The following is a 19,375-nucleotide window of genomic DNA, read 5'->3' as shown; positions in this document are numbered from 1 at the left end:
ATTGCCTAGGCTTCTGCCTTTTTTTTTATAGCCATAATGGCATATCGTGACCCAATACAGTTATTGGAAGTGGTAAAAGAGTCTCATGTGGCATGAGATTATTGGCAAGTAAATACTGACCTACAAGCATAGCTGCCAAGTTATCCCTTTTTTAAAGGGATTTTCCCTTATGCTGAATAGGCTTCCTCGCGAGAAAAGGGAAAACTTGGCAGCTATGCCTACAAGTGGTGATATTTGGAAAAAGCTACTTAGCTACATCCTGCAATTGTTGGTATCTTTGAATGCTCCAGTTGGAACCAGCCTAAAGGGTAGAAAGAGCCCACCTTTGACTCCTCGCTGCAGCAGCAACTGCTGTATTTGGCAAGTATTACATGTAAGCACTGACTGCACAATGTAACAGGTATTTTCTTCTTTATTATCTACATATTGATCCATTTCCTGAACCGGAGACATTGCAGGCAAACGTGATAGCTTCAATAACTTCTTCCCTAACAGCGACGCCTTCCCCCCTGCCTTTGTTCTGCTCTGCGAGGTCTTACAAATAATGGCAATATAATTCTTCTGCACTCGGCATCCACTATGAAATGGACCATATAAATCAATTGTCAGCACTGTGACTCGCAAGTTAAGAAGCTCCCAGCTCCAAGTCCCACATCAGAACATCCAATTTGGACAAAGTGGCTTAAGGATAGTGCCGTCCTTCGGTTGACAGTTTACGCCGAGTTCCTTTTCTTTGGCTATTGTCCTTTTGCAAAAGCAGATTTATGACACTATTTGGACTATGGAATAAGCGAAGTGCCAGCCGATTCCATCCCACCCGCTCCCGCCTGACTTGTACCTTAATAGATTGGAACTAGGGCGGCAACTGCTGCATCAGAAGAGGCAGTTGCTGCAGTTCTAGCAAAGTGTTCGGACTTAACTTTGCACTGGACAAATATTTACATACAACAAAATTGCAGTGCTTTCCCCTAATATGGTTTGAATGTAGCTTTGCTCTGGACAATCAAAATCAAATGATATATGGATCCCAGAAATACGCTTCATGAAAAAGAGAGTAGATAACTAAGATGGCCATGAAAATGACCCATTCTACCTGGTTGTGTTACTCTCCAGTATGACCTCAAGCCTCAATGAGTGAATCACATATTTTTTTCCAGGTGGTAGACTCTAATGAGTTATACAAAAACAAGGCCTTAAACTCAAGAGTTGCTTTTGCAGAATCTGACTATTATGCTGAATGTCCCCGAGAGTGATTATTTTACAAAGATCTAAATGAAGCCATTCAGGGAGTGTAATTTGAAGTGTTTTTTCTTTGGTTGCAGTATTTGGTTTCTTTCTCTGAATATTCCGCGCATGAGAAGTGCCAAGCAGGCCACAGTAATGTCACATCAATGTAGTGTGGCATGTTGGTGTCATCCATCCGATCTTATAGCTGGCACATTAAATTATGTCCTTTGTAGGCATTGCTTCAACAGGTCCCAATGCCACTGGTTGTAAGATGCAGAACTGCATAATGACAGGCAGCTAAAGACAGAGCATCTTTTTTTAAAAAGGGAGATGGCTTAACTTGCAAAGTCAGAGCATGACCCAGGTTGCAATGCTGTATTTGCAAAACACTTGCTGTGCTTTAAGTGTGTGTTGGCGGTGGTGATCATCCTAAAGGATTGGTAAAGGAGTGCCATTGCAAGTCCCAGGACTTATCTACACTTATGCTTTCCAAGTACAGACCCACACTTTAAAGTTATGTGTGCAACCACTCTTTTATTGCCCTGGACCTTTCCCCGAGGAAACATGCTCTTTGCCACCAAATCGGAGCAAGTGGCAATCCATTGAAAACCTGAACAGACATTGGTTGGTCTTCAGTTTTAAAGAGTGGCACAGGGAAAGCACTGGGGTGCAAAAAGAGTGCTCAGACATAGAGCTTTAAATCATAGAGTTGTGCCTGAAAAGCGCAGGGCAAAAGGTACATAAGCATGGACAAGGCTCCAGACCTCGGTAGACTCAGTGTCAAGGAATGAAGCAGCATAGATGGATGTGTGCAGAAGAGAGAAATGGTGTGTGGGATATCCATACTTTCCAGGTTGGCATGCACCTAGAATGCCTATTCAGGTATTCCTAAATCTCCCACATGATGATGAAGAGCAAGAACTAATGTGTAATCTTGTCCCCGTTGCTCTTCCTGATTTTCCAGGGTTCTAAATCATACAGTAGCCTACATGTATCCAGCAGGATCCCACTGCAAAAGTTATTCCCCCATCTCATGAGGAATTTAAAACAGCTCAGTAGGCTTATTGTGGAGTTTTTTTTTATTAAAAAAAATGCAGAGTCCTTCCTGGTCGTTTCTCAAAAATAATGCAGCAGTTAGAACTGATGCACAAGACTGTAGTACCTTGTGATCAGGAGTGTTTTTATGGGTTGGACAATGGGGTTGAACCCCAGATCTTCTATGTAAACTTCCAGACCTCCTGCCCTAATACTCTCTAACTCATCCCCTTTACTTATAGGGTCCTGGGTGTGCTGCAAAATGTAGGACCGGCGGGACCTCAGCTACCTGCCAATTGCATTTATCCAGAGCACTCCATGCATTTATGGAGATTTGTGTTGTGGGCTTGTGCACTGGGTCCTGTGAATGATACCTGTGACTGCAGTCCTCCTCAAAAGTGCAGGCTCTGTTCGTGGCAGGCTCTGTTCGAGGGAAAAAACACACTTCTCATTGAGCAGAGTACTCAACTTTGGCTCTTACTAGAAGGTTCTCAAATGGCCTTTGCTTCTAGTTTGTGAAAACAGACTCTGCAAAGCATTTTATGTCTTGGGGAAATAATTCAAATGGTTCTATCTGAAGACAGTCTTGCCATCTTTCAAAGCTGCTTTAGGCAATTAATTCTGTGGGCTAGATCGTTTTGTATGCATATGTGAGTTGATGTAGTTTCTAGGTGGTTGTGGTGAACTTCTAGTCAAAGTTGCAGTAAATGCTTATGAAGTTTTTTCCTTGAAGAAACTTGTTACAGTCTGACCTTTATATGCCTTTTGAAGCTTTTTATTCCAACAGAATTCTTAATGGTTTTATTTAATTCAATGCCTGACTTAGGGAGTGCCATTACTGTGTTGTATTTTGTTAATATTTTCGGATTTTTGTGGTTGAATCCTATGCTATCCTATTTTCTTTACTTTGAGGCAAGTCCCTCTCTGTCCATTGTATCATTATTTTGTTGGTTCCTTTTCTGTTGAATTTTAGCTAACAGTTTTGAGACTTTATCACTGTACCTTTGCTTTATCTGCTGTTTTGCTTCTTTCTGGAATGTCTGGTTGATATTTTAAATAAATATGCAGGATGGCAGACTCAGTTAAGCAATGGAGAGTGTAATTATTTAAAGAATAATGGTAATACTCTGGCACCACAAGGTCATATTTCAGTTAGACCATGACAAGCTGAGTAGTGCAGCACTGATTTGATCTATTTGGTACACACTGAAAGCCCACCAAATCCCCAAGAAACATGTCACTGCTTGTGCTTCATTATGAGACTCAACCCTGGGAGAGGGAGAACATGTTAAATGACCACGTTCCTGGAGTCCTTGAGGTAAGGGGAACAACCAGCACAAGTCTTGGAAGTTCAGTGGTACCTTAGAGGGAAGAAATCGTGTTACGAGTTGGGTTCAATACATCACTTCCATTTGAGATAATCCAGGCTGAATCGTATCTTACATACCTCAAAGAACACACTTCCTTAATGAGAGAAGCTTCACTTCAATTGCTGGAAGTTGAATGGTCAAACCCTGAATTTAAAAGTCTGTTTTCCATTTTCGTTGTGTATTTTATAAGCTAAATCCTTCCATTTTTAATAGATGAAAAATGAATTTGTTTTGTAAAACAGTTTCAGTTTTTAATATCCAAAGGAGTCACTAGATTAGTGAGTACGTAACTGCATTGGAAAAGACTTGTGCATCATCTTAGTTTCAAGTGACGCTCACCTTTCCTTGGGATGCTTCCTGTACTCCCAGCTGCATGTTACAGCATGCAATCAGGAGCACATGAGCTCCAAGTATACAATGTAATGATCAATTCACTTAAAAGTTAAGTGTTCCCACCCATCTGAATAGGCCTATGCATGTAGTTAGTTTCTTTCCAATAAATATGACCAAAGGTTACATCTTAGTGTGTGGACAACATTCACTGTGAGATGGTAATGATACAAAACAGAGATAGTCAATATGTAGGTGTTTCAATGCTTTCCTTGAACAGAGCTAGTGTTATTAGAAATCATGTATATGTAAATATTAGAGATCTACTCCAGAAAAAGTTTGGTGGACCTAGCTTTCTCTCTCTCTGTGTGTGTACAGATTTCCACCTAACATCTGCCAGATCCAGCTTGGTTCTCTCATACTGAGAAGACATGAGAGACTGCAGGGCTGGGCTTAGACTTCTAGGACTGCTGTGGTCATGGCACCTATCGGTGCTGGAGCTGTGTTTGCAGCCTACCATATCCCTGAAATTTTCTGGGTGCCCACCAGAACCCTCTAGATTCTAATGAAATCTCCAGCACAGGGTGGCACACTTCTACCATGAGCAGAACTGTGAATCCATTCCCACTCCCCCCAAAAACCAGTCAGCCACAGAGTACTTTTTCTTTTCACAGAGAGGTCTTGCATTGGATAAGTTTCTGGAATGCCTTCTTGAAATCTTCATTAAAGATTGTGTAAATCAGGGGGTTAACAAGAGAATTGATATATCCCAACCATGTCAGAAAATTATTCATTTCTTCTGAAATCTGACATCTTTCACAGGTATTAACAACCACCTCCTTCACAAAGAAGGGGAGCCAGCAGATCACAAAGGCACCCAAAATTAAGCCAAGGGTAGTTGCTGCCTTTCTCTCTCTCGTGGTAGAAATCCGTTGTCTCTTCCATCCCTTTTCATTCTTCGACTCAGAATTGGGGCTTCGCAGGGAGATATGCATTCTGTCCGAATCTCCTGAACGGTTAGATGCTTTCCCTTTTGCGCATGATGCTGAGGAAGCTGGCTGGCAGCTTTTCTCAGATCCTTCCAGGAGACCCTGTCCATTCGCCTCCTCTTTGAGAACGCGACTCACGCTCCTCCTGTGAAAAGTCTTAGCTGCCTTGTATATTTTGTAGTAAAGGATCAGAATCAACGCCAGTGGGATATAAAAGGCTCCAAATGTGGAGTAGATGGTAAAAACGATATGGTCGTGCTTAATGATGCACTCGTCATCCCTGCTGGCAGCCTGGTGCCGCCAAAACAATGGCGGCATTGAGATGAAGACGGAAATGACCCACATGACGGCAATCATGATGCCTGCCCGCTTAGGGGTTCGCTTCCTGGCATACTCCACAGCATCTGTGATTGCTCGGTAGCGATCCAAAGCGATGGCCGAGAGATGCAAGATGGAACAGGTGCAGCAGGTAATGTCAACGCTGAGCCAAATGTCGCACATCACCTGGCCCATGATCCAGGTCTCTTTGACAATGTAGACAATGCTGAAGGGCATGACTAGGATGGCAACCAGAAAATCGGTGACTGCCAAGGAGCAAATTAAATAATTGGCAGGGTGGTGGAGCTTTCGGGTCACAATTATGGCAGTCATCACTAGAGAGTTGATGATGGTTGTCATCACTGCTAGCACAGAAAGTGTAAGAGAAACCAGAACCTTGGGTGTTACTTTCTTAAGTAGTTTTTGTGATGTGTCATTTTGTTCCAATGTATAATTCTGTTCAGTAAAGTTCAGGAAATCCATGATTGCCTTCCAGGCGATTTTTATCTAACAAATATACCTGTAGAGAAGTAAAAACAGTTTAGGAAACAGAAACTTGATATCCCAGAAATGTCACAATACACAACAAATTTCAACATTCTCCCCTACTTTCCCTGTAGCGTTTTCCATATTTGTCCCAGTTGTAGAAATGAGGAAATTGATTGGAATAACCAATCCCATATGGCTTCCAAAATCCTTACTGCAATCAACACTTCCTTCTTCATTTATTTGGGGCGTGTGCAGGGAGGGAAAGATGTGGATAACCTAATCAAAGAAAGGATTTCAGCTAATCATACCAATCGGCATCTAGACTGAAAGCAGCATGTTGAGGTGACCACAAACGATTCAAGACTGAGAAAAACTACATTTTTGTGCTACATGTGCAGCATACATTTAAAGCAACCCCACCACAAAATAATTTTGGAAACTGCAGTTTGTCCCTCACAGAGCTCCATTTCCCAGCATCCTTGAGAAAGTATACTTCACTACTCTAGTAGCCACCATTTTATAGCAGGGAAAAGTAATGACTATTGGATTATATATAAAAAGCCATGTGGCTGAGTGAGTAAAATAAAAGATGTGAGCTCTGTCGCTGGCACTTCAAAAAATATATGCTTTGAAAGATATCTTCTTCTGTGGACAACGGAAACATATCTGCCTACACTAGAAGAGATTGGATCAACCAAAAATGAAGCATTACATGGTAGATTTTCTGCACTAGCAAGGTGGATAGTATGTCTAGACATTTCTGTCCTATTCTTCTCCCCCATAAATAAAGACTAGGAAGAGTTCAAGGCCATTGTTGCTTCTTTCTCTCTTAAGAAAGAGTCAGTAATGAGAAAACCCCGGGTCACTCTATAAATAATTACTTTCTTCTGTTCTGTTCTTCCAGCTTTTCAGAATCAGATTTTCTTTCTTGGACTTGGTCCTTTGGAAAAAACGAGTCCAAACTACAGGTATAGAAACTGCTACGCTTTCTAATTGCACTGAAGCCAATTAAAACAACAACCACAGAGCAGAATCCCTATTTAAGTTAAGGGAGCAGGGATAAGATAACCAGCAAATAACCAAGAAAGTAGTGGAATTAGTGCTTGCATCACTGACTACTTTCACTTGGTGTGTTTTTCATCTGTCGCAAAAAGGTGTTAATGCACAGGAGATTGTTCACACAGCACAGCTTTTTGACATGTGAAATGTGCTCATTAATTGTTTCAGCTAAACATTTGGCTGCTTTTGCTTAAGAAATGCCTCATTCAGTTTGCTCTACAAAAATGCTATGATGTTTAATTGTTTTTTTTTAATAAAAAGGAATATACCTACCTGGATGCGCTTTTACTGAAAAATGGATTTCGACATATTTGTGGGGGGAAAGGTTTATCAGTAGGAATTACCGATGACAGTGAAATTGGACCTCTGTGCTCAGAGGCAAGATGACTCTGAAAGCAGATACTGAAGATGAAAAACAGGGTAAGGGGTTTGCCTTCAGGGGGAAATGGCTGGGAACTCATCAGATACAAGTTGGACCAGGTGGTGGACATGTGTTCTAATCTAGCAGTACCCTTTTTATCTTCTTAATGTTTTCTAATCATCCCACTTTGCTATGTTAATGCTGTTGTTTTGCAAACTCAAGGACTGCTGTGGTTTCCCTCCTAGTTAAATATGAAAGGAGTTTATGTCCATAGCTCTGTGTGCTACTGCCTCTTGGTGTGGTGATGATGCAGTGAAAATGCCAGGGTTAGTGACCTACAGACCCCACACTAGACAGTGGGGAAAATATTGTAAGGTGGGCAATTTATGCCATGAGAACTACTCAGAATCTAGCTCTATTTGCAATATTTTGACTTTTTACAAATATTCAAGGAAAATTAGACCTATTTTTTTCCTGGTCTTTGCTAGCTGAGCTGCCTTGGCCATCTGTCAAATGTGGCCCACAAGGGATGGGGGAAATCAGGATCAAGCATTATTTGGAAAACTTTGAGATTTAATACAAAAGCCTTCCAATGACATGAATAGTTCTTTCTTCTTTCATAAACTAAATCCATGGACTGGAGCTGTACTGCAGTTTCTTGGATTTGTATCAGCTAAAGGGCAACCTCATCTGTAGATAAGCACAATGAAACTAATTTAGATCACACAACTGAACTGCATCTCACTGGAATATTTACCCTCATCGCTTTGCAGAACTGTGCCAGCGATGGCCTTCTGGGTATATGCACCAAAAATAACTATAAAGCTGCATGCAGTTATCAATCAAACATATGCCAATCTACTAAGAACATGGGAAGGGTGGGGGAAGAGAGAAAAGCTGTAACCCCACAGCCTGACTTGGCTGGCCAGTCAAGTGTTGTGATAAACAAGCACCTTACTTGGGTTCACAGAGACTGTGGGCGTAATCTCATCTCATTTCAGTTAATAGTTCTGGATAGCTCTCAAACTGGGTAAACAAATCTTCGGAGTCCATTGGCAATTCAGTGTCAGCGTTCAGATTCTCCAGCCACTTTTTGAAGTGGCTGCATGCACAGAGTGATCTGTATGCTTTTGGCAACGTGTGATATGCAGTGTGTCTAAGGAGCTCTTTGGGGCATTTATTTCTCCTCTCTATTTGCTGATCCATAAAATGTTTAGGTGCAAACCAGGCTGCTGTTGTGCAGAGACAGGATTCTGAAGGCTCCCGCCACACTGAGAGTGCACATATATTAGTGTAAAAACTGGGAAACTGCTTGGGGGGAAAGGTGCACATTAAGTAATATCACATACTTAAAAGTGCTGGTGAATTTTCATAAGAACGTAAAAATAATAATAATATTGCCAACTGATGCGGGAATGTGGCAAAGTCAACTTAAGACTGAAAAAATAAGAAACTGAAGTTGACAGATTCATCCATCTTTAGGCTAGACCTGTTTCTTATTTCTATCTGCCACTTCCTGTCATCTGCTCTCACCATCCTACCACTGTTTTCTACCCTCCTCAATGCTCCATTCACAAAATGCAATATAACCAACATAACTAAAACATAAAATAAAAGAGTTGTTGTGTATTGAGTCAAAGGATTTTATATCTGTATTATTATTGTCTGTATTTGCATTAGGATAAAGTAACTGCCTTTTGGTTCCAGAGGGTACAGCTACTATTGGTTCATTTAAGCTGCTGTATTTGGATCCTCTGTCTTATTGGTTTCCTCCAAAAGGCAGCACTGTGATTGCCTGATATTGTTCCCTCCAAAATGTATCCCCTTCTAGCTAGTTCCCTGTCCTTATAAATGTAGCCTTCCTGCCCTCAGTCTTGTTTACTTTAATAAAGAAGTGTTACTAGAGAACTGTCTCCAGCATATTATGTCAAGAGAGCTGAAATCACAAACCCCATGTCACAACAAGAGTGACTAGCTTTTTCCAACAATGCTGCTCAGCCTACACTTGCCTACCCATATGGCCCTGCTTCCTGCTCTCTGCAAATGGAAGGAATGACCACATTTTCAGGGAGATAATGATCAAGTTACTCTCACAAACACAGCTTTATCAAACAATGGTTACAGATCAAACCTTTTCCTGAAGCTCCATACATCAAGGTACACGTCAAAAAAGTCTATGCAATACGATCCAGTTCCAATCTTAAGGTGATGGTTTGCTTTGAGTTTTCTCCATGTCCAGCTGGGCTCTATTTTGGAAGGGTTGTGATTGCTTCTTATTTGCCATTCTGTAACAAAAAGGAGAAGAGAGTTCTTAGGACAACATCTCTAAGTACAGTGGTGCCTCGGTAGACGAATGCCCTGTAAGATGAATTTTTCGCTTAACGAAGAGATTTTTCGAGTGGAGGTTGCCTCGCTAGACGAATTCGTTTTGTGAAAAAATTGTCTAGCGAATCGCGGTTTCCCATAGGAATGCATTGAAATTCAATTAATGTGTTCCTATGGGAAAAAAAATAAAAATAAAATAAATTTCAATGCATTCCTATGGGATTCGCTAGATGAATTTTTCACAAAACGAATTGACTCACAGAACGAATTAAATTCGTCTTGCGAGGCACCACTGTATCCTGGGTCTCCTCATACTTTTCTCAGTGCACCACACCATTTTAGGAAACAACAATACCATACAAAGAGTGTATGGCAAATGAATTTTAAATTATGGCTCCAGATCAACACTCTACCTTCTGGTGGGCTAGTCTGTAGGGTTGGAAGAGGAGACTATTGCCAATATGTAAGTAATAGCATGCTGAAGCCTGAGGACCAACCAGGCTGAGGAAATAGAAGGCATGAACATGTGCAGAGTGCCCCTTCTTTGCCAATGTTATCTCTGGGCTGCACACATCTTGGATCTAAAGGAGATTTTTTTTAAAGGCCTCTGGGCTGCACTCTCCCATGTTTTAAAAAATGAGACCTGGGCATTCCTGGGCCTCTCCCTCAATGCTCCATGCACAAAATGCAATATAAATAACACAACTTAAAAATAAAATGAAATAGTGAGTAGCTTTTTCCAACAATGCTGCTCAGCACTCCCCCCCCCCAAGTTCCCTCACTGGTCAAATCAATATTAATAAAAAGGTGTGAGGGAAGCTACTCGCTCAGAGAGGCAAGGGAGCTGCCTATTTTTTTTTTAGCAGACTGTGGCTCTGCAGCTTAATAGACGACTCTCCAAAGAAACATACCAGTATGTGGGCATGTTCAGAAACTGAGGAATGATTCTTATTTGGCTTATCAGGGCTTCAAAGCCTTCCCTCCTGCCCACCATATTTTGCACAAAAGAGCCTGAAGGCTCGAATTTCCTTAAAGTAACAAGCCTAATTAAACCATATTGGTTGCATAGCCAGAGATTTTGCTTGTAACAGGTTTACTAATTCCAAATCACAGGGTCTGCAGTGGTACCTCGGTTTACAAACGCAATTGGTTCCGGAAGTCTGTACTTAACTTGAAGCGTACTTAACCTGAAGCGAACTTTCCCATTGAAAGTAATGGAAAGTGGATTAATCCGTTCCAGACAGTCTGTGAAGTACTTAACCTGAAAATACTCAAACCGAGGCGTACTTAAACCGAGGTATGACTGTAGAGCAAAATCCAAACAGCATCTAAATTTTCATCTTGTTTTCCTCAAATGTAAACAGGGGCTAAGCAGAATCGAAAGGGCAGGACTCGTGTGTGTGTGTGATTTTGGGGTTACATGGATTTTGGGAATCTATGAGGACTAGGGTGGGGAATTCCCCCTGCACTTGTATATATATATATATTTTAAAAATCCAGTTCTGCACTTTATTGACTTTACTAGATGACCTGAATTTACATGGTGATGTGTATTACTTCATTTACTTCAAAATGGGATAAACAAGCCCTGCTGTGTTTAAGGGTCCTCTTGCCCATTCTGTAGGATGGAGTTCTGGACTTCTGTCTCAAAGCCCTGCCACAATACTACTGTGGATGGGCTCTTGTTTTCTGTGTGCAGCTGGATGTCAAGAGGCAGCTGTGCTCATATACTACCTGTTCTACAAGTACAACATCCTATAATAGAGGAATGTAATTGGAGTCTGGCGGGGAGGGGAGGGGAGAGATCTGGTCTAAGATCCCTCCAGCTTTTTCTTTTGTGCTTTACAAATGTGCGAAAGAAAAAAAATACGTTTCTGTCTGAACTTTTGAAAAATAAGGCAGTTTAAGCAATACAAGTGGCAGAAAATTGAACTCCTTTACTTTTTTGACAGTAATATAGCAAGTGACATATAAAAAAAATGCAGACTCTGTGAATCCCTGCATTTTCCACTTCAGAATGAGCAAACTGCATTTTCAAAGCATCGACTGAAAGACATTTTATTTGTGCTGTTTTCTCCCCAGGATAGTTTTACTGAAATAAAGCTGCTCTCATAAGTGTTTCAGTGAATCAGAAGGAAATGATGGTATGCAGGTGTTTGCCTGCAGATGATAAAAAACTGAAAGTTTCTTGTTTATACTTGCTGTTTTGAGACAATGCCGAAAATTAACATTTCAAGTCAGTCCCATCCACTTTTTCTTGTCTGAGCATTATGAAGCACTCAGATTGATTATATTCTCACATATGTCTTCTAAAGTAATAGAACCAACTTTTTAAAATGATCACAGACATTGCTTTTTTCATAATGGTTTTGTACTTTTTGTTTATCCCAAACTTCATTTTTATAATGGCTCAATATATTTCTTATTCTGGGGCATAGTTTGCTGTCTTCCTATAGGCATCTTAAAAGCATTAATTCTATCAATACACCCAAACCATCAATTGCTGATTAGCAAGAGCACAAACTTTCGTTATTTAGGTTAAAAGGATATGTCAGCACATATTTGTTGACTCTGTTTCCAAGCTCTATTGTTTAAAGCTTGTGTAGTCTCAATATTCTGATTGCAGTGTGTGCATCGGTATGTGAAATTACTCTAGCTATTCTAGATCAGTTCGGATTAGGTATAAGAATGCAGGATAAATAAAAGGATCAAAAGTGAACCAAGGTAATTCCATTCCTCATGCCAAGTGCTTTGTGTCTATACACCCTGCTGATTCCTTGGTCTGTGTCAGAGATGGTCCTTCAGATGTTGTTGGACTCCAACTCTCATTGGCCCCAGCTGACATGATCAATGTTTTGATTGTGACTATTCTTGCACTCACTCTTCTGTTATGAGGGAGCATTGCTGTAATGGCAGACTCCTCCCATGTATGTTCATTAGAATGGGTCAACGGTATCTGGTGTCCATTACGGATAGTAGGGTGGAAGGCAGGAAGCCCAACAGCTGGTGGAGCCAGAGCCACTGACAGGCAGAGCCAGCCAATTCAAGTTTTGTCCTGATCCTCCATCTTGCTGTGTTTTACAAGAATATAGAGTGCAAATTTGTGCCCCATGGCATATTCTTTTGAGCATCATTTTATGCTTTGCACAGTCAGGTCTGTTGTTGTTTAGTCATGTCCGACTCTTCGTGACCCCATGGACCAGAGCACGCCAGGCACTCCTGTCTTCCACTGCTTCCTGCAGTTTGGTCAGACTCATATGGTAGCGTCAAGGACACTGTCCAACCATCTTGTCCTCTGTCGTCCCCTTCTCCTAGTGCCCTCCTTCTTTCCCAGCATCAGGGTCTTTTCCAGGGAGTCTTCTCTTCTCATGAGGTGGCCAAAGTATTGGAGCCTCAGCTTTACGATCTGTCCTTCCAGGGCTGATTTCCTTAAGAATGATTAGGTTTGATCTTCTTGCAGTCCATGGGACTCTCAAGAGTCTCCTCCAGCACCATAATTCAAAAGCATCAATTCTTCGGTGATCGGCCTTCTTTATGGTCCAGCTCTCACTTCCATACATCACTACTGGGAAAACCATAGCTTTAACTATATGGACCTTTGTAGGTAAGGTGATGTCTCTGCTTTTTAAGATGCTGTCTAGGTTTGTCATTGCTTTTCTCCCAAGAAGCAGGCGTCTTTTAATTTCGTGACTGCTGTCACCATCTGCAGTGATCATGGAGCCCAAGAAAGTAAAATCTCTCACTGCCTCCATTTCTTCCCCTTCTATTTGCCAGGAGGTGATGGGACCGGTGGCCATGATCTTGGTTTTTTTGATGTTGAGCTTCAGACCATATTTTGCGCTCTCCTCTTTCACCCTCATTAAAAGGTTCTTTAATTCCTCCTCACTTTCTGCTATCAAGGTTGTGTCATCAGCATTTCTGAGGCCAATTGTTTCTTTCTTTCTTTAACTGGTAAGCATTATGAATCATTTTGTTGGAACATCTAGTTCAGTATCCTTTTTACCACACCAACCAACCAGATTGGGAAGCCCACAGGAGGACACGAGGGAGAGAGTTCCCTCCTATTGTTGTTTCCCAGTAACTGATAGTTGAGAGCCATTAAGCCAAGCCATTTTATTTATATGACATTTCCCCCCTCAAAATACCGCTTAAAACATTCAAGAAAGCAAGAGGGTGCTAAAAATAGTTATTTAAATGTAGACTGAGGCGAGAGTCTGTGTTTATCTTCAGATGAACCTTGACAAAAACTCACTCTTAGATATACCAACTCTCGAATTTCAGGCATTTTGATTACCAAACAAGGCCTTTTTCAACCTGCTGCACTAATTGTCATTCCTGATATGAAAATAACTGACTGTCACAAAAGCTTCTTTTTCTTGCATAATAACTTTTGACAACCTTCTGATATTTGACATAATGCTTACACAAGGGTGACTGACTTCAAAATGTCAACTGATTGTTCAGAATTAATAATGAAAGACTACTTTTAATTATAGTTTCACCAGTTCAAGCCAATCTACTTGTCTAAGACAATTAATTCAATTTTAAATGGGGCTGAGACATTGAAAACAGAACTCAGAACCATATTGAAAGTGCTACACAGTCCTAGAGAAAAGGTAGAGCTTTAAATTCAATAAATAATAATAATATACAATTATTCATAGCAACTCCAGAGAATGTTTTGAATTGCAATTGTTGTGCAACAAATTATGCAAAACTGCAAGAATCTTTCTTCATTTGTAAGCATTCTGTGAAGGCAAGATTTTAACAATTTTCTGTGGATTGTGTCTGTGCTTTTTATTTCTCTCCGAAGACTGTGATAAAAAATACAGCTCCTATGTGCAGAATTTCAAGTGCAAAATAAGGGATGCATCATCAATTTGATTATTTTCTCATGGAGTTCAAAAAACGAGCATTGCCTTCCAACCAGAAGATACATGGGGATGGGGGGCGGGGAGGCATGAAAATGAATATTGCTTTTCTACTGCAAAATGAATTGCTGCTTAAAGTCTGTGTGATCTATTACAGAATGGATGCATTTGCAAAGGTAAAATCCTAGAAGCCCAACACTGATATTTCCCAGCTACATTTTATGTCCTGCCTTTCCCTCAGGACTGCAACGAGGCATACAAAGTGCCGCCCCCCCTCCCCTTTTATCCCCACACCAACCCTGAATTGTTAGTTAATCTGAGAGTTATTAGCACAAAGTCACTCCATGATCTTTATGACAGAATGGGATTTGCACCTTTGACTGGCACTCTAAGCCATCATGCTACCGGAGCTTTCAGTCTGTGAGTGAATATGGTGGAGACTTAGGGGGAGGGGAAGAGAACATGGTGGGGCTTTAGACCCCCTCCTCCCGACTAATGAAATCAGGTGCATAGACTGGTTTGACGAGAACGGCAGATATAGGTGAGGCAACTTTGGACTGATCTAAATATTGAGCTGTAGTCCCGTGTGAGAAGTTTCTCGGTGATTTTAATGGCCGCTAACAGATTGACAGTGAAGGGTAAACCAAGTTCACCGTCACATTATTACCTTGAGTTCTCACCTTGTTAGCTTGATTTACCCTTCACCGCAAGCCTGTCGCCAAAAATAATCACCAGCCTTCCCTAGAAAACTATCTCACTGGCCAAATGTGGTAGGGATGTGTCCTAAAATTTATCTGCTGCTACTACTACTGTCTATGGGCAGTATACTGAATCAGAGCGCTGACGATGCATTTTGTTCAGGACAGTCTTGGAGGCTAGGAGGAGGCCTCCAAAACTGAATCTGGGGTGGAATCTAGACACATATAAAAACGTTGTGAAAATGCATTTTTAAAAAAAGTTTTGAAAAATATATTGAATTTAGGAGCAATGGAGGACTTAAGAAACAACAATGGAAAACTAGCTCCGCCCAAGGCATGATGGAGAACAGCAACAACAGACAAAAGATAGACACAATACAGTACAAAGACAGGAAGGAGCACTATGGACAGAATAAGAAGAATAAAGACGGACTTTATATGCTTCACCTGGAGGATTATAATTTAATGTGTTAATGGGGATGGAAGTCGTTAAAATTGCAGCTGTGGTATAAGGGTTTGTTTTTCTGACTGGTGGGTAATTGAAACTTATAAGATTATGGAATGCAGAAATTATGTAAATCATCAAACCATTAACTCGAGCACGTGGGGGGGGCACATAAATTGTATAATTTGGCATTTGAAAGATTAGCATTATTAATTGCATTATAATTTGGTATTGACATAATGAGGCTTTTATTGGAGTATTGTAATTGAAAACTAATGAAAATTATTATTAAAAAAGAAAGAAAAATATATTGAATTTGCCATAGCTCACCATTGCCATCTAGTGGCACGTTTGTATAATGCACTTTACAACATACTTAAAATGTTTTATTTGCCGCTGTATAGCTGAGTCCTGGGACTTGGTCTATGCTAAACATTGTGTGCTCCACTCTTGAGCTATATCCCCACCTGAATTCAATGGGATTTACTCCTAAGCAATGTGTTCACAGAACTGTAGAGTTGGAAGGGACTCATATTCCTGCAATGCAGATCACAGGTTGTTTTTTTTTAAAGGCTGTGTGTGCAGTGATGCTTTTGACCTTGTCAGTTGCAGGTATGATCTCGTTGTAGGGGTGGAAACACCTGCTTGAATTTTGATTGCATTACATTGTCAGCATCTTTCAGATCATGTCATGTTCCTTTCTTCCACTTTGTATTTACCATGTCGCCACCTAAATGTCTGACTTAGCTGTCTCCTATGAAAGACTGCGCTTATTTTGTGTGGAGGAGGAAGCGTCTCTTTAAAAAGGGAATTGTAACAGAGAAACTGTTATTCTAACAGAGAAGTCCTAAGCGTGTTGACTCAGAAGTGAGTCCCACTGAGGACTTAACTCCCATGTAAGTGTGTAGAGGACTTCAGCCTAAATCTGACAGCTGGGTGTGCTTCAGCTGTGTTTGCTCTCAATTCCCCCACTCCCAAAGATCTCTGCCCATATATTTCAAAAGGAGATGCCTTTTGTGTGCTTCCTCTGTAAACAGTGAGGCCAGAAGACATCAGCGGCACAGTAAGGTCATGTAAGTGGATTGGGAAAAATATATATAGATACTGGAATCTGGGGTTAGAGCAGTACTCTTCACAGCAGTAATTCTGCAACACCTGTGCAGCCAGGAGGATTCTCTCAGGGACTGTGGATGCATTGGGTGTCTGTGCAACAGGTAGGCACTCCACTGCAATATCGTAATCCTCTTCAGACGGAGAGGTTGTTGACCGCTTACTCTGTCTGCCTTTAAAGCACAGTATGAAGTAAGGATGGGGAAATGATTCTAGACCAATGAATAGCTTGCCTGGGTGGACTTAAGATGTTGATAAGGGCAAAAATGTGAGGGAAGAAAGTCTGAGAACCTTGCTACAATGCATCATCACTATTTGTCATTATGTACACTATGCTCTTATAAGTCACGGGGGTGGCGCTGTGGGTTAAACCACAGAGCCTAGGACTTGCCAATCAGAAGGTCGGCAGTTCAAATCCCCGCAACGGGGTGAGTTCCCTTTGCTCGGTCCCTGCTCCTGCCAACCTAGCAGTTCAAAAGCATGAACTTCCAGCGGGAAGGTAAACGGCGTTTCCATGCGCTGCTCTGGTTCCCCAGAAGCGGCTTTGTCATGCTGGCCACATGACCCGGAAGCTGTACGCCGGCTCCTTCGGCCAGTAAAGCAAGATGAGCGCCGCAACCCCAGAGTTGTCCGCGACTGGACCTAACGGTCAGGTGTCCCTTTACCTTTACACTATGCTCTTATATGTTATATCCCTTTCAATCAGAATTACGGTCTTGTCTGAATGGTTCAGACTTTCAAAGTGCCTTTTGCCCATTCCTATTCAGCGTTTTGCCTTCCCCCACCATATTTTTGTAGTGTTTTAAAATGATGGTTTGCAGCTTTTGAGCTATGTCTTATTCTGGCAAGCCACAAGTTGTTCTCCGTTGCCTAGCAGTCAGCTTATCCATTCCAGTGTCCTTTCCTGAATTCACATCAGTGGGCATTCTTTATAGTCCTCTGCAGACCCTCCTTCCAATAACAATGCTACAGCTGATTTAGTTCACCACTCATTATAGGCTGTCCTCCTGGGTTCTGTACAGCAAACAGCATTGGCCGCTCAACTCCCCCCATTATTTTGTATGCATTCTCTATTGTGAAAGCGGCTAACTAAATTAGTTTTGCCTTTGCTGCAGCGGTCTACGTGAGGCTGGCCTTCCATCCTTGCTTACAGTGGACAGCCATCTATTTGAAGGAGTCCTCTATTGAAAGGTCTGCCTGATCTGAATTCATTCTAAAGATAAAAAGACATAAGGAAGAAGAGCAGGGGGCTCAAAGTTGCCCATCAACTGCCTGAGCCTCAACAGGCACACCTCTCACATGGGAACAGCCTACCCAATGATGGTGAGATACACTGTATTTATACTTACATAGTAAATTAGTGTATGCAGGTTTTATTGAAATCTGTCCTCTTTTGCCCTATTTTTGGGTGATGTGTTTCCTCTTTCTGGGGAGGTGCACAGAGGCGCCATCTTCTCAAGATGATTGAGGGGGGGGTCAAAGTGATGTCCTGATGTACTGTGTGTGACATTGTGAGGAGCCAGGTGGCAGGACCAAATGCCCTCTAAACATTGGGGGAGACCAGCTCCCTCAAAAGGAAAAACAAAAACAAAAACGGAGGCCTCAAAACTGCCTTGCATAAGTGGCCACCCTGGCATTTGCCAGAGGTTGTATTGTTAGGGCAGTCACATGGGGCTGTTCTGTTCACTGGAACAGCCTGAGTGGTACAAATGCTTTTGATACCAACTCTTGGGAAATCTTGACTTAGCCTGTTGCATAGGGAGAGCCACCCCCCCCTTTTGCCTGGTGTCCTTGGAAACACTGCAGTAAAGGCATAATAACCCTGGGCAGCGTAATACGGATGACACCTCCTCCTCCTCCCCTGCCTAAGAAGTGGAATAATTGAGCCCTAGAGGTCCGGGTAATGATTCACTTTATTAGAAGATACAGCTGTAAAAGATAAAATTAATGGGCTTGCTGTTCCATGTAAAGATCAGATGTGTTGTGTGAATTACCAAAGCACCCTCATTTCCAGAAACATTTATTCCACTATCATTTTGTGTCAAATTGTTATTACAATTAGCCACCATGCCAAGTCCAGAAATTCAGTGATATTTATTGCCTGATATTTCAGACATCTAAAGTGTCAAAGGGAAATAGTGAAACCACCAAACTTGTTTATTCACATCATTTGTCTTCAGCTACACTTGATAATGAATTTATTTCATCTTAAGGAAGAGTGAGACAGTTAATTTCACTTTATCGCCTAAGTCTGAGAAACTGCTTGTATCATTTGACAAAAGGTGACATGTCTATAATTCTTACTTTGATACTTCTGCGGAACAATTAATTTCAATCAAAGTCTAAGATGATGCCTGTTTTGTACAATATCCTTCACAATATATACAATTTATATTTATTTTCTCTCCTAGTCTCAGGTCCAAGATAGATACTGGTAGGTCATCGTTTTAACATACAAAATATGTTAAGTGCAATTGGCTGTAAGAATTGCCCCCTTTCCTGATCATATCAGAACTTTTGAGCAGCATTTCACATTGCAGGTGACATCAAAAACACTCTTGTTTCTAAAGGTCTTAGAGGGGTGGTGATGAATAATTCCCCCATACAGTACTTACAAATTTCTCTGTGCACGATTCAATTATGTGCCCCCACACCCACCCACCCACAAACTCAAAATGTATATCTGAGGCCACTGTGAATAATAACATGAACTGGTCATCAGTTTCCATAAGGAAACAGTTAACATCC

The 19,375-nt window shown here is 41.3% G+C and overlaps 1 protein-coding gene across 1 annotated transcript; it reads right to left on the bottom strand.

Annotated features, from left to right (window-relative positions):
- Positions 1 to 401: 401 nt before the first annotated feature.
- Positions 402 to 5,946, bottom strand: HTR1F (5-hydroxytryptamine receptor 1F). The gene has a single exon (XM_088668005.1). It carries the CDS (start codon positions 5,750 to 5,752, stop codon positions 4,631 to 4,633), a length of 1,122 nt encoding a protein of 373 aa, XP_088524131.1. The 5' UTR covers positions 5,753 to 5,946; the 3' UTR covers positions 402 to 4,630.
- Positions 5,947 to 19,375: the final 13,429 nt, after the last annotated feature.

This window comes from Zootoca vivipara, chromosome 4 (genome assembly GCF_965207765.1).
Source record: "Zootoca vivipara chromosome 4, rZooViv2.hap1.1, whole genome shotgun sequence".
Classification (NCBI taxonomy): Eukaryota; Metazoa; Chordata; class Lepidosauria; order Squamata; family Lacertidae; genus Zootoca; species Zootoca vivipara.
The sequence above is the reverse complement of the archived record's forward strand: the minus strand, read 5'-3'. Positions and strand labels throughout refer to the sequence as shown.